This window comes from Salvelinus fontinalis, chromosome 30, assembly GCF_029448725.1.
Source record: "Salvelinus fontinalis isolate EN_2023a chromosome 30, ASM2944872v1, whole genome shotgun sequence".
NCBI lineage: Eukaryota > Metazoa > Chordata > Actinopteri > Salmoniformes > Salmonidae > Salvelinus > Salvelinus fontinalis.
The window spans coordinates 40090368-40106612 of NC_074694.1; the positions used below are offsets into that span (position 1 = coordinate 40090368).

Here is a 16245-nt window from a genome sequence, read left to right on the forward strand (position 1 = left end):
ATGGTAGGCAATTTAAGGTCACAGTTATGAAAACTTAGGACACTAAAGAGGCCTTTCTACTGACTCTGAAAAACACCAAACACTTGCGGGACAGGTACAGGATGGCAACAACAACTGCCCGAGTTACACCAGGAATGCACAATCCCTCCATCAGTGCTTTTATAAATGGAAGCTTTTATTCTCATCAAGGATTAGCATTTACATAGACCAGAAATATTTTGAAGACGTGACTAATGCTGCCAACATAACTTATCAGACAAGCTGCATTGACAACCTGTGGGCCTAGGGATCCCACAAGTAGATAAAGTTGAAGGTTTTCAGTTATAGCGTTACAGGGTGAGATACAGCATATGGCTTGCATTTCAATTTAGATGATTAAGTCAATCACTGCAATAACCGTTTGTGCATTTATTGATGTAGGTTTATACTTCTGTGGCTGTTAAATAGACACCGAACCAAAAATATGAACACAACATGCAACAATTTCAAAGATATTATTGAGTTACAGTTCATATAAGGAAAATGAGTCAATTGAAATAAATTAGTTAGGCCTAATCTATGGATTTCACATGATATGCATATGATGGTCACAGACACCTTAAAAAAAAGGTAAGAGCATGGATCAGAAAACCAGTCAGTATCTGGTGAGACCACCATTTGCCTCACGCAGTGCTACACATTTCCTTCGCATGGAGTTGATCAGGCTGTTGATTGTGGTCTGTGGAATGTTGTCCCACTCCTCTTCAATGGCTGTGCGAAGTTACTGGACGTTGGGAGGGAACTGGAACACGCTTTCGTACACGTCGATCCAGAGCATCCCAAACACGCTCAATGGGTGACAGGTCTGGTGAGTATGCAGGCCATTTTCAGCTTCCAGGAATTGTGTACAGTTCCTTGCAACATGGGGCCATGCATTATCATGCTGAAACACGAGGTGACGGCCGTGGAAGAATGGCACGACAATTGGCATCAGGATCTCATCACAGTATCTCTGTGCATTCAAATGGCCATCGATAAAATGCAATTGTGTTCATACCATAACCCCACCGCCACCATGGGGCACTCTGTTCACAACGATGACATCAGCAAACCGCTCGCCAACACGACGCCATCTGCCCGGTACAGTTGAAACCAGGAATCTGTGAAGAGCACACTTCTTTAGCGTGCCAGTGACCATCAAAGGGTGAACATTTGCCCACTGAAGTCGATTACGACACCGAACAGCAGTCAAGTCAAGACCCTGGTGAGGACGACGAGCACGCAGATGAGCTTCCCTGAGACGGTTTCTGACAGTTGGTGCAGAAATTCTTCTGTTGTGCTAACCCACAGTTTCATCAGCTGTCCGGATGTGTTGTCTCAGACCATGCCGCATGTGTGGGCTGGCGTGGTTACACGTGGTCTGCGGTTGTGAGGCCGGTTGGACGTACTGCCAAATTATATATAACGACGTTGGAGGTGGCTTATGGTAGAGAAATTCACATTAAATTATCTGGAAACAGCTCTGGTGGATATTCCTGCAGTCAGCAAGTCAATTGCAAGCTCCATCAAAACTTGAGTAATTTGTGGTATTGTGTTGTGTGACACAACTGCACATTTTAGAGTTGCCTTTTATTGTCCCCAGCACAAGGTTCACCTGTGTAATGATCATGCTGTTTAATCAGCTTCTTGACATGCCACACCTGTCAGGTGGATGGATTATCTTGGCAAAGGAGAAATGCTCACTAACAGGGATTTAAACAAATTTGTGCACAACATTTGAGAGAAATTCACTTTTTGTGTGTATGGAACATTTCTGTGATCTTTTATTTCAGCTCATGAAACATGGTCCCAACATTTTACATGTTGCGTTTATATTTTTTATTCAGTATATTTAAGAGGTTACATATCAGAAAAGTAGAAACAAGACTTCAGTTGATTTAATAAAGAACATTCAATAGATAGTACTGCAAATTACACAGACAACAATACCAGGAAAAATACCTAGCAATTCAAGATATTAATTCACATCGCATTCACAGCAAACATCAATAAATACACCAATCCATCAACATGACATGATCTTTGATGAATCTTTGTCAACGATTTTCAATGCACATCAAGGTGTCCAATGCAGAGGAAAGCTCTCTTCAGAAAAGTATTCAATCACTCTGTGGAGAGAGAAAACAACTCATTTGATAAACTTCATCACTTGCTTTACTTGCTGACAAGTCAGGGGTAATATGTCTCTAATGATTGTTGTGAAATGTGAATTGGAGGTGGAGGTGGATTCTTGCTGTACTAACCAGATCATCAAGATCATCCATCGCAGGTGGCCCTCCTTTCTTGTTCCCCATATCCTGAATCATCTAAAATGGAAAACCACTCATTAAAGCCACACTGATGTGCAAACCTTCAAACATAGACACAGAGTAAGCCCATTTGGCAGTTACACGTACGTCAAAATATTGCTCGTACTCCGCCATTCCCTCGTCCTCTTCATTCTCCCAGTCTTTCCAGTTATCAAAGTCTACAGCCATCCAATGTGGCTACAAGGGACAGAATAATGTTGGGAGAGAGGTTGATACGCATATTGTCAGTTAGAAGGTAGTCTGCAGTATGTGTAGCATGGTGACTTTCTGCTTTCAGTAGTCAACAATAACAACCTTTGAATCAACCGAGTCTATTGGCTCTTTCCAGTGTGAGCATGCTCCAAGGGAGGGCACAAATTGTCTCCGTCGCTCCGCTGTTCACGACGACGTCATATTGCGGAGTCTACCTCCAACACACGAAGCATTAGTCTACCCTTACACTGCTCTTCGCTCGTCTAAGTGGAAGATCAGATGTTCCAGTACCTTGAGATCGGCATCTTTCTGAAGACGAGGCCATGCTACATTTTCTTTAGCCTTCCTAATCAAGGTGTGGATGCTGCGGTCATAGACTTTCACTTGGGAGTCCTGTTGGATAAATATACAGAGCTTACTTTTAGCATGATGTACTGCAGTATCCATAATGCTCTGTTAACTTGGATCCATTTTTTTGAATACATTACCGTGCTGAACATTGAAGCATGCTGCATATTTACAAATCTTTACAACTGTTATCTCTGTTAATTGTGAGAATCAAATGAACTTTGATATGACAGAGAAATGTGAATACTTACAAATTTGATGACTCTGTCATAGAAACAAATGTGATTGTAGATGCTGTTGTCATCAACATCTTTACAACTGTCATGGACACAAATCCAGAGACAAACATGGTTATTAAGCGTAGGTTACAATGATATATAATGTTATTTGGCAATAACAACATATCCTATTCGTCAGAGCAGTCATTATAGAGTGGTAACACAGGCCTTCTTAATATATCAATGCACATTAGAATAGTTGCCCAACCCTCCCTCCAAACACACACAAATGCTCTCTCTCTCTCTCTCTCTCTCTCTCTCTCTCTCTCTCTCTCTCTCTCTCTCTCTCTCTCTCTCTCTCTCTCTCTCTCTCTCTCATTAATATGTGAATTATAATTAATGGACATTTTTGTAAGGAAAATCAAGTCTGAAATTTGCTAGATCATGCACACCTCAGGGTTACAAATGAATCAAACTCACCTTAAAACTATAAAGGTATCCTGAATATCAACCTCAACATCCTTGGGGTTTTGCACCATGAAATTAATGATGACATATTTTTTCCGGTCATACCATAGAGCCTGTGCTCCTTGACTATTGTTAGAAGCAGAGAAAACATAATGAACATATTGTTATATTGCATTTGTAGATGTAATCTGTCAAATGAGAAAAAGGCTTCACAGCAATACAGTACATACCAGTCCTCTGGCCTGGGAAGGTTTTTCGGTAACATAGCCATCTTGTTGGTTCTGGGGAGATAATACGCTCTTGGACATTTATAGTTCTTTTGTGGTTGACTGACAGAGCAAGTAGCCTACTCAGAATAGTTTGCAGCCTATTTGTTAGGCCCTGCACTATTTTTAGATCAGATGTTATCAGCTGCTCGAGCTACATATCTCTCCCCCCTTTCTCTATAGGCTGTAGTGGAACTCTCTGGAAAGAAGGGGCATTTTCAGTTTTCACTCTAGGACCACCCCACCTTCTGTGAACTCATCTCCATTGCTTGCTGTTTGGGGTTTTAGACTGGGTTTCTGTTACAGCACTTTGTGACATCTGCTGATGTAAACAGGGGCTTCATAAATACATGTGATTGTTTCATTGGGGAGGGAGATGAAAAGCTTGCCAGAAGAAAGACAGAAACTGAAAGCTGCTTCATTTCTTTCTTTTTTTCAATCTTTTATTTTTTGTTAACAATACAAAACATATACATACAAACGACATCGCACAAACATCAACTACATCACCCCTGCCCAGGGCCACATGCTCACACACACATCTCCCCCCCCCCCCCCCACCACCACCACATGGCCTCAAACTGCACCATTTTATTTCTGTGATATTGTGATACTACTTTTTGTAGAATAAGTTACATTTTCTTCCATATAGTGTTCTCAACTATGAAGTCGTTAATGTTCTTAGCTTTATCTTTTGCAAATGGACATGTGAAAAGATTCTGGGGATGAACATGTGCATCTTCAATATGTACCCCAATATGTTCCTCTTTAGTGTATTTAACTATATGTAGCAAGTTAAAGCCTTGGGTGGCGAGTTGATACAATTCCAAGTCTGGAAGGATAAAACCACCCTCAGACTAAGAAAGATGTAAACCTTTCCTTTTTATTCTATGAGTTTTATTTGTCCATATAAAGTCTTATGACATAGTATACCTTTTTAAATAATTTATTTGGTGGAGTAGTTGGTATTACTGAGAATAGGCATAACAACTTTCGGAGCCATGCCATTCTGAAGAGGTCTACTCTACCTGTCAGATTTCTGGTAAGATTGTTCCATTTAATTAGGTCTGCTTTCATATTGTTGAGTAATGGGATAAAGTTCTCTTTATATATTTGTTTGTTGTCACTTATTAAGCATCCTAAGTATTTGGTCTTTTTTGTGGTCCACTTAAAGGATTGTTGTAGATCGTGAGTTGTTCTTTTTCGACGTTTATCTGTATCTGTATTCGACGCACATCTGTATCCTTTTCTTTGAAGATTATTACTGGTTTGGCATGTTTTGTGAGCGCTGTGAGATGTTTACCAGGTTTATTTGCCATTAAGTAGTATGCTTTATTTGAGTTTAACCTGTAGTTGTTGGCTATCTTCAAAAGTAAAATATCATATTCCTGCTATAACCCATTCTCGCTTGAAAGGTATTTTCAGAGGCTTTTATTTAGAAGGCAGAAGCTGAAATCGGAAATACTAGCTACTGTTGCTTTTGTTTCTTTGCTGCCAAAAGAACGCAGAAAGTTCTGGCTATTGAGCTACTGCATAGACCAGTTAGTTTAGTAAACTCATCCATATTACAGGGATCTAAAATAGAGCTACTGAGTGTACCTTGGATTTATGACATTATACTTCTTTAAAAAGGTGCATTACGCAGAAATCGCTCCACCATTTCCATGTTCCTAATTTCTAATAGTTCGCCTAATTTCAGTTTATGTGACAAAACAAGCAAGTATAGTGTAGAGAATCATTGTACCGTCTAAACTGCGGTGAAATATATTTTTTAAAGCTTGTATACAAAACCGAAAGTAAAAATGCTGAAATTCTACTTAAGCGCAGGAAGAATAGAAATAGTGCACATAGCAGAGATCTACCACTGCTTAGACTTTCTTTCAATGAGAATGGCAGATCTATGACTGACACTTCTATGTCAATTTAGCCAGGTTGCCCAAAAAGTTGCAGCTTTAAATATGGCGTTTCAGTGTAAAAAAAAAAGACTTTTACATGTAAGAGGTTTGACAGAGAGTAACATAATATTTGTTTGTCTTGTGCTTTTTTAAGACTTAGCTGTCACAGTCAGGAGCTTGCTAGCTGAAAAGGTGCTAGCTGAAAAGTAACAAGCCAACATTAGCCTACAGTTAGCATGAGCTAGCTAGCTAGCTAACGTTCTTACAGTAACGTGTCCTCTTTTTGTGTGTAGCCTACTTTAGTTAGCTAGCTAGTTGTTGACAGGCAGAGTGAGAAATTTCTTACACAATGTCTAGTCTTCCAATGCCATGAAGAAATGTCAATCAAAAAGCACGTTAGCCACACAATAAATCTAGCTAGCTAGCCAGACCTAACAGACATGTGTCTAGTTGTGTTTAACGTCCCAACGCACATGCTCATACAATGACATTTTGTGAGTAGTGACTGCACATTGAAATTAAGAATCTGTCTGATTTTTCATTGACAACTTTATGCATGCAGTAGCCTAATCGCAGTTAGATGTGTGCATTTGCTCTGTTTTTCTGCTTCATGAAATTTAATGTAGCCTAGTCCCGGTAATGTTTTGTTGCCGAACAGCCACAAGTGGGCGCTGGTTCATTCATATCTGTCTTTTTGATGTACGAAACAGATGTAGAATCTTAATTTGAGACAGTTTGCTACAGCAGGAAAGTAATCCTGCAGCAACAAGAAATTTTAATTAATATGTGAATTATATTAATGGACATTTTTGTAAGTGTTGACACATTTTTTGTAAGGAAAATCAAGTCTGAAATTTCTAAGTGGAAATTACAAGCTTCAGAAAGCTTTTTAGACCTCAAATACAATACAAGTTTGACATTTCCTTCATTGCAGTAAAGTTATCCTGCCACAGAGTGATCAAATTAATATCCTACATCTGTAGCTACTACTGGCAGCGGAAGAATCTGAACGTATTGTCGGTTCTATGGCTACCACTGCTAAATGTTTACAAAGGCGAGAGTCCTTGGCATAAATTAGGTGTTTTCAACTGACCATCATCATAATTTTGATGTTGGCAAATTGTCTTTCTCTCTGCAGTTTGTCACCTCAGTGGTGGCCTGCTCACCTGGTGAGCTGAAAGAAGAAATCAGTGGGAAGAAAGAAACAGTTCAAGGCTTCAATGTCAAGCTCCAACACACCATATTGTTTCCTGAGGGAGGTGGTCCGGTAAATACAGGAAGGCCAGAAATGCATCAATTCTATCATCTTTGAAGTCACTGAACTACCTCTCTCTTTCTGGTGAGATAAGGATGGGGCCATTGTTGAGGTGGGCTGGAAGTGGTAGAACACAGGCTAACACCTAGTATCTTCCATCACCAGCCAGATGACCACGGGCTGATTGGGGATGTGCCGGTGCTGCAGGTGACATGGCAGGGGGCTTTGCACTTTGTGGGTTCAGCCCTAAAGGTGGGCCAGGAGGTGCAACTGAAGGTGGACTGGGAGCGGATGTTTGACCACATGCAGCAACACTTAATTATGATCAGGGACAGGCTTACCTTATGTGTAGTGCAGAACCATGCAATTCAGCTTCTCAGAAACCATTACATGTTGGCAGGGGTGCAACTTTCACTGGGGATGGGGGGACATGTTCCCGCACATTTTGAAATGGCATTTGAAATGGCAACTATGTGCTTACAAAACGAGGCAACTATGTGCTTTAGAGCCATGCGGACGCCTCCGAGCAGTATAGTAGGCTGTTTGGAGTGTTTATCTGACAGAACATAAGAATTATATCTCCCCCACTTCTAAAACCAAAGTTGCGCCCCTGTATTTGGCTATTTATGCAAAATGATTAAGCGGTGCATTCAGGTGCAACTTTTTTAAGTGTACTTGAAGGTACAGTTGCATAAATACTGCCTTATTTTTACCTGGTCCTTAGGGCAACATCTAATCACAGCTATTGCAGATTCCATGTTTGTGTACATGACCACATCCTCGTAAGCGTGCAGAAAGCAGATTGATTTCAGTGCCTGCACTTGTACACTAAAGTAATGCATTGGTTGACCACTAAATTAAGTGACCATTTCTGCACCGATCTTTCTCTTCCATTGGCATGTTACAGGGAGATAGGGCGTCAGCGCAGCACCATAGAGCTGGACACCACATGAAGCCGGCCTCAGGTGGAGGCTCTGGAGGCAGCAGTCAGTGAGAAGATTCGTGCTCATGTCCCCATCACTATTCAGGTCCTCTGCTCAGACGACCATGCATTGGAAAAAGTGGGCATCATGCATATAGTGTAAACACTCAAACATGCACCAGAGAAAAGATGATCAGTTTAATACTCTGCCGCATTATTTCTCCATATTTCACGTCACTTGCCAAAGCTTTCCTTGTGATGTATTAACCCATGATCTGTGTATAGGGAATACTGTACATTTAAACTCGTCATGTTGTATATCTACCAGGTGAGGAGTCGTGGTCTCCTGGACAACGCAGCAGGGCCTATCCCACCTCCTCTCCTACTTTGCTGATGGATTTAATATGCAATACGATATAGCTCACTTCATATGTTTTTATGTGGCTTTATGGATGCAATTGTCACACCCTGGTCTGTTTCACCTGTCTTTGTGATTGTCTCCACCCCCCTCCAGGTGTCGTCCATCTTCCCCATTATTCCCTGTGTATTTATACCTGTGTTCTCTGTTTGTCTGTTGCTAGTTCGTCTTGTTTGCCTAGTCAACCAGCGTTTTTGTGTCAGCTCATGCTTTTCCCCAGTCTCTCTTTTCTCGTCCTCCTGGTTTTTGAACCTTGCCTGTCCCGACCCTATACCCGCCCGCCTGACCACTCTGCCTGCCCCTGACCCTGAGCCTGCCTGCCGTCCTGTACCTTTCCCACAAATCTGCCTGACCTGACCCTGAGCCTACCGGCCGTCCTATACCTTTGCCCCTGTTGCTGTAATAAACATTGTTACTTTGGCACGGTCTGCATCTGGGTCTTACCTTGATATCTGATAGCAATGCTTCTCTCACTTTTGACCGATTGAATCTGATGCGGTGATTCAATCGGTCAAAAGTGAGAGTAGCATTGCATGAACTAATAAGCTATAAATGATGTATAGAAATTATAGGGATTTTTAAATACTATACATGTGTTAAGAAATAAAGTCTCAAACATTTGATTTGACTGTGTTTGACAGAACAGGATGATCATGTGGATGCAGTGGACAAGATCCAGAAGACTGAAGGCGCTACTGAAGGTAAGCTACTGAAGGTAAGCTACTGAAAACCTCCTGTTACTCTGAAGTTCCCTTGTTCTGCCTTCAAATGAATCATTGACCAAACTGTTTTCATTTGACTGAGTAGCCTGGGCCTACTGAGAGACATGGCCGTGCTAATAGCCTTGAACTTCAAAAGCAGCCCAGAGAGAGTCAACTTCTTCACCTTACACAAATGAGGGTCTCTCCACACATACTCCTTTTTTTTCAGATGGACAGATGATATGACTGGGTTGGTAATCTGTTATTAAAAACGTATCAGTTTATTAAAATAGTAAAGATAATGTTCCATTTTCTCCCAATTTAGGAAAGAAGGTGACAACAAGTTCATGAGCATCATAGCTAATGAAATAGGCACTGAGGTGTCAGTGTCTAATATTCTTTACTGAAAGGCATCTAAGATATAATAAGTAGCATTAAAAACTGGGTGGTTCGAGCTCTGAATGCTGATTGGCTGAAAGCTGTGGTATATCAGACCGTATACCACAGGTATGACAAAACGTGTATTTTTACTGCTCTAATTACAGTTTATAATAGCAAAAAGGCTCCTTGGGGGTTTGTGATATATGGCCAATAACCACGGCTAAGGACCGTGTCCAGACACTCCGTGTGGCGTTGTGCGTAAGAACCGCTTTTAGTCATAGTATATTGGCCATATACCACTCCCCCTCGGGCCTTACTGCTTAACTGTACCATGACGGATTACATTGAAAATTGAGTTGTTCTGTTGTATTATGAATACCTAATAAACCCTCCTGTTTATTTGTCTTATAACAGAGACAATAGTGTTCCTGACTGTTGGAGAGGAGAAGGGACCAGGGCTGTTCCTGTGGGAAAGTGTCTGAACTGAGACCACAGTAAGAACTGCATTGGGAAATCTATGATTGGCCCCTGTTCAGGAACTTGGATGTTTTGAGTTTTGACATATGGAAAGTGGGTTCTTGCAGTGAATTAGTCACCAAGCCAAATAATAGACTATGGAAGAATTGCTTGTCAGTATTTCAAAACAGATTTCAAACTCAAGCAAATACTTTATCTGAAATGTGTAACAACTTGGTACTGTATCTGTGTCTGTATTGCAGAATGCTGGAGATGCTCCAAGGCAAAGGGGCTGGGAAGGACGGACGCATCAATGGCAAAGTCAACAGCATGGCACGCTGAAGGGAGGTGGAGGCCCTACTACAGGAACACTACAAGAGTGAGCTGTAATAGCTGACTGGTGTGTCTGGAACCCCCCCCCCCCCCCCCCCAGAAACACCAACCTGGTCTCAGAGCATTTCATATACATATTCTGTATGTAAATCCAAGAATTTGCATTATATGTTAAGAATTTGCAAAACGCACAATATGTTACGAATTTGCCAAAAGTACTTTATGTTACAAATTTGCAAAATGTATGATATGTTACAAATTCTAGCTAGGTGGCTAACATAGCTAGCTGGTTAACGTTTGTTAGGCTATGGGGTTAGGGTTAGGGGTCAAGGTTAGGGTTAAGTTTAGGAGTTAGGTTAAAGGGTTGAGGTTAGGGTTAGGTTTAGGGGATGGTAAATGGGTTAAGATTAGGGTTAGGTCCAGGGGAAGGGTTAGCTAACATGCTAAGTAGTTGCAAAGTAGCTAAAAAGTAGTCAATGCTAAAGTTGTCAATGATGAGATTCAAACTCACAGTCTTTAGGTTGCTAGACGTTCGCGCTATACGGCTACTCATCCACGCCAACCAACCAACCACCCTACTTTAATTTTTGCCTTAAGTAACCCTCAGTCTTATGAAACCATACTAAAGAGCTCAGTGACTTTCAACGTGGCACCGTCATAGAAGGCCACCATTCCAACAAGTCAGTTTGTCAAATTTCTGCCCTCCTAGAGCTGCCCCGGTCAACTGTAAGTGCTGTTATTGTGAAGTGGAAACGACTAGGAGCAACAACGACTCAGCTGCAAAGTGGTAGGCTACAGAAGCTAACAGAATGGGACTGCCAAGTGCTGAAGCCTAAAAATCATCTGTCCTCGTTTGCAAAACTCACTACCGAGTTCTAAACTGCCTCTGGAAGCAATGTCAGCATAATAACAGTTTGTCGGGAGCTTCATGAAATGGGTTTCCATGGCCGAGCAGCTGCACACAAGCCTAAGATCACCATACACAATGCCAAGCATCGGCGGGAGTGGTGTAAAGCTTGCCTCCAATGGATTCTGGAGCATTGGAAATGCGTTCTCTGGCAGTCCGACGGACGAATCTGGGTTTAGCCGATGCCAGCAGAACCCTACTTTCCCCAATGCATAGTGCCAACTGTAACGTTTGGTGGAGGATGAATAATGGTTCGGGTTAGGCCCTTCAGTTACAGTGAAGGGAAATCTTAATGCCACAGCATACAATGACATTCTATGCGATTCTGTGCTTCCAACTTTGTGGCAACAGTTTGGGAAAGGCCCTTTCTTAATTCTGCATGACAAGTCTCCCGTGCACAAAGCGAGGTCCTTACAGAAATGGTTTGTCGGGATCGGTGTGGAAGAACTTGACTGGCCTGCACAGAGCCCTGACCTCAACACCTTTGAATTGAAATGCCGAATGCGAGCCAGTGTATTTAATGAAATAAGTTTGGACATTCTTTTTTATTGTGTCTGCTTTGAGGCTAGCAAATACATAACCAAATGCATAACAAAAAGCAGGCCAGACTCTATCGATTAAAAACCCGGCAGTCAAATATTGATGGTTCAGCCAAGGCTGTCAGTTCTAAGTACTTGCAGGGAGTGAAGGTTGTGTGACGTGTGGACCTACGTCATCAGTGATTATCAGTGAGCATGAGGCCAAAGGCCAGGGCTCCATATAGGGTTGATGACCACTGGTTTGGCTCTGTTTATATGTACTGTACAACTAGTTTTATTTTATTTACAATGTGTACTTGTTTTGTAGACGCATGCCACTGGTAGTGTGATGAATTTAGTTTTACCACTGCTGCAGTTTCAAAGTGTTGTGGACTTGCTGATAGTTTATCAGTCACGTGTAATTAATGATAGGAAACGTTTAAACGGAATGTAGAATCATGTGTCTGAACCAATCTCTAAATATATATGCATAGTAGTGTTAGCACATAGTCAGTGATATATTTGAAAGATTTTTATTATAAATATCTGACAGAATTGCTAAAAATATATTAAACAGGAAAAATACAGTTACAAAACAAATATTAACAAAGTTATTCATGTATAACATATTCTTAGAACGCACTTTAAAGCAGGCCACTAAAGTCCCTGAGAGAGCTTTTGGGCTAATTTTCTCCTGGATTTGATTCGGCTTTATCTCGTTTCAAAATGGGAACATTAACTTGCTGGACTCCTGAATTCGCACTGAACTACTTATAAATTATCCGTTTTGATTCAATCACACCACTGTGTCTAAAGTGCCACTGAGTAATTCACTGGATAATCCTTTCATTTTAGTGTTCACACTGTGTGTAGATAAGAATATAAGACCTTTACAGTGAGTGACTGGATAAAAGTAGGGTAGACAAAGACCACAATGGCTTGTTGATCGCTTGGGCAGTTTGGGAAGAAAGTCAATGCATAGAATGATTAAGGATTACAGCACGGTTCAATTCTGGAGTCATATCTGAATACACAAGTCTATGTGCATGCCGGCCGCCGCCGACCTCACAAATGCTTCTTGCTCTGTACGCCGCTCAGAGCACCAGACACGCAGTAGGGGATGATGCTGACGGTGGCCAGGGGGACAGTGGCGCTTTTACAGAAAGACAGCAGGTAGAAGACGGCGGCAGTGTGCGTGGGGGGCTTAAACGAGTCAAAGAGGTGCAGCAGGAGCAGCGAGGTGACGATACATCCTGTCCTAAAGAGGGTGGAGCTGCTGCTGTTCTTGCTCTCGGTGTAGAGGGGCGAGTGTAGGCCCAGGCCCAGGCCAAACAGGGTGCCCATGTTACGCAGGAGGCTGGCGAAGGGAGTGGAGTCCATGTGGACCCACTCGGCTCTCACACACCACTTCTGGGCTTTCTCCAGGGTCCACAGAAGGTCCACGCCTAGAGCCTTCAGCAGCACGTAGAAGCCCACAGCGAAGGAGAGCAGAAAGAGGGTGGTGTAGAAGTACTTCTTCAGACTGGCTCCGTAGATCCACTGGGTTCTGTTGAAGGCCTCGGCCACAACCATACCTGGAAATCAAATAGAAAACGTAATATTAGCATCAGGTAGTTGAACAATCTGCACATTTTTGTGCCATATTTGTGAGGGTTGTTATAAGAGCTGGTATAAGGGCTTCAAACGGACCTGTGATTACTCCACAGATGACTTGATGGGGGAAGTGGGCAGCAATGAAGACTCTGGAGAGACAGACACAGACCTGGACCGCCCAGAAGAACGCCCACAGAGTGCCCCGTAGATACCTACGGGCAGCCAGACAAGGGGAGAGGGAGAGGAACCATCAGCAAATGCATCTTTAGGCGTTTTGAAATCTGTCTGGCTGCTAAGAGACTATAAGAAACCTTGAATACCAGTAAATGTGCAAATAAATAATATTCACAGCAGGTAATTTGTTTTTCCTGTGTCACTACAGGTGAATAGGCTTCTACTGATACATGTAATCATTTTAATCGACTGTCGCTTCCTTTGATTTTACAACAAAACCACTCGAACGGAATCTTTTGCACATCCCCTTCCCTTCGACTAACTGAAGTTAGTTTTTGGGGTAAATCATCAACAACAGTGCTGCACAGACAAGTAGGATAAAACTGACAAGCACTGAACGAAAAATGGCAAACAAGAACAAGATCATTGAGGACAAGAGGAGGGGTCGAATGTTCTGGAACTTACAGGCCCTTAGAGGAAGATCTCGTCTTATTCTTGGTCAGCGTGATGGCTAGAATGGAGGTGACCAGTGTGTAGTAGACGCCTGCAGCTCCCATAGCGTGGCCAGAGGGACTGCCTACCAGGCAAGCAGACAGAAAGGCATACTTCAGTCAATGGCCATAGCACTTAATTCAAGTAAAATGAAAATCTAACACAATACTGTACAATATCGTAAACCATGAATATTATCAACATCCTTACTTATAAAACGTTTGCTATTTTCACTGAATCATAGCATATCACTCCCATAAACATTTATTTCGACAGTGAAGCGAAAACTTTTAGTTTGGCTCTATACTCCAGCATTTTGGATGTTAGATCAAATGCTTTGAGGCAAATGTTGCCTCTTATGAGCAATACATTATTTACCATTCATTTCTACTGGGCACAACATAATCTAAAACACAACCAAAAACTGCAAATGCATCCAAAGAAATTGCAGTCGCAAGCTTGATGTAGTCATGGTGAGCTAGAAATACGGAACCAAATACAAAACCTTTGATTACATACTTGTTGGATGCATTTGCAGTTTGTTTTGGTTGCGTTTCGGATTGTGTTGTGCCCAATAGAAATGAATGGTAAGTAATGTATTGTGTCATTTTGCATGACATTTTTTGTGAAGTGTTTTCAGTAAAGTGGTTTCATTTCTAAATGCTAAAACAGCTATGTATGAAAACAGTCTCACAGTGAATTTGTCCAAATACTTTTTCAAATGGGGGGACTAGATACATAAAGTGCTTTCATTTCTAAATGGTAAAACAGATATGTATGAAAATACCCTCAAATAAAAGGTGACATTCTGTACTGTCACCTCATATGAAAAATCTGATCTCAAATCCAAAATGCTGGAGTATAAAGCCAAATTAAAAGTTTTAGCTTCACTTTCCAAGTAAATACGTAGGGGAGTGTACATTTCATGTCATAAGGCACTACGGTAAAAGTATATGGAAGTAAAGTGATGCTTCTTACCTGGGCCAGTTTCACAGGTCATGGGGTACTGTTCAATGTGAGGTGCAGTGGTATTGCTGTAGTAAGGTGTTTCATGGACCCACCAATACGGCCTCTCGCCAAACAGAATCCTTAGTTTGGAAAGCACAAGCCACTTAGAATTAAGATGAATGTGGGGAATTTCAGTCTCAGTTGCATTTTATTTTAATTCAATTGACAGGGACTGTGCACATTTATCGACATGTCAATGTGCCAGATGTAGCCGAAGGGACACATTTGATCAAGTTCTGAATTGGTATCCCAGTAACCGTTTATTTGAAGGGTACCTATATAATGACTTCATAACACATGCATAAACCACACATGACACATTCATAAGCAGTACGACTCACCACTTGAAGACCAGGTTGAGCCAGTCTCCGATCACTGCCACCCAAATGAGCTTGATGCCCACTGACTCCCGCAGGTGGAACCAGAGAGGGAAGAAGATGAAGAAGGTGTTCCGGAGGTCAGCAGCCCAGGACACCCACAGGAACAAACCCTGGGCGTCCTTATAGTTGGTCTGAAGGTAATTAGTGGTGCTCACCCCATAGCCCTGCATGGCATCCATGACTGCCTCCATTTTCAAACTGTCCCTAGTGAATTGTCAGTCTAGGAAGCCAATGTGAGATGTGATGGGGTATGAGAGCACTGTATGCATGAGTCTGCCCGGTTGTTTTTATACCAGAGGGACCCACCACCCAAAGGCATGTACAGCCTGATCTTTGGACCTTGCACATGTAATAAAACACAGCGGGGCAGGGGTGTTTGGGAGGGTTGTACTAAGGATAGAGACCATTCAAATAAGTACAAAGGACAGGTAAAAACAATAGTCAATCAGTGTCTGTGTGTCTCTCACCCTGAAATGGAGCCAAAAATACTTCATTTATGATTGACCGGTGGAATTCAAATTAAAACCCAACAAATAGCCTACACAATACAATTTGTGGCAAAACAAGCCAAGCAAGGGGATGCGTGGACAACAGCATTGCATTCGCTTTTCTCTATTGAAATGAAAACACAATGTTTTACTACACTACAGTCTGCTTTATCTGTAATACAGTAATATGTCCTTGTAAGACCATGAAATGGATAAGATAGGGACTAAAAGAGTCACACAAATGCACAGACTTCACTAAGCCCACTTTTTAAACAGTTTTAAACAACACATTTAAAAAAATAAGAAATAAAAAACATTTGAATTATAAAAAGCCAAATATATATATATATATTGACAATAAATACGCCCATCCTTCGACAACTTCAGACAACATAATCTGTCAGTTATATAATACATTTCTGATGACTTTGTGAAAATTGAGTCTGGACAGAATCCTGCAGCTAACCCACCTGGTCGGTTACAT

General features: G+C 41.7%; 2 protein-coding genes and 1 pseudogene across 2 annotated transcripts; 1 reads left to right on the plus strand and 2 right to left on the minus strand.

Annotated features, from left to right (window-relative positions):
* Positions 1 to 1803: 1803 nt before the first annotated feature.
* Positions 1804 to 3949, minus strand: LOC129828491 (putative protein PTGES3L). Its single transcript, XM_055889525.1, has 7 exons — positions 3805 to 3949; positions 3587 to 3700; positions 3140 to 3206; positions 2832 to 2933; positions 2436 to 2525; positions 2283 to 2345; positions 1804 to 2147 (listed from the first exon to the last, which is right to left on the minus strand). The coding sequence occupies exons 1-7, from the start codon at positions 3843 to 3845 to the stop codon at positions 2139 to 2141; spliced, it is 486 nt and encodes a 161-aa protein (XP_055745500.1). The 5' UTR covers positions 3846 to 3949; the 3' UTR covers positions 1804 to 2138.
* A 2585-nt stretch (positions 3950 to 6534) lies between these two features.
* On the plus strand, positions 6535 to 8306 carry LOC129828526 (alanyl-tRNA editing protein Aarsd1-like; annotated as a pseudogene).
* Positions 8307 to 12459: 4153 nt separating this feature from the next.
* Positions 12460 to 15548, minus strand: LOC129829210 (glucose-6-phosphatase catalytic subunit 1-like). Its single transcript, XM_055890867.1, has 5 exons — positions 15235 to 15548; positions 14864 to 14973; positions 13859 to 13970; positions 13316 to 13431; positions 12460 to 13200 (listed from the first exon to the last, which is right to left on the minus strand). Exons 1-5 carry the CDS (start codon positions 15462 to 15464, stop codon positions 12692 to 12694), a joined length of 1077 nt encoding a protein of 358 aa, XP_055746842.1. The 5' UTR covers positions 15465 to 15548; the 3' UTR covers positions 12460 to 12691.
* Positions 15549 to 16245: the final 697 nt, after the last annotated feature.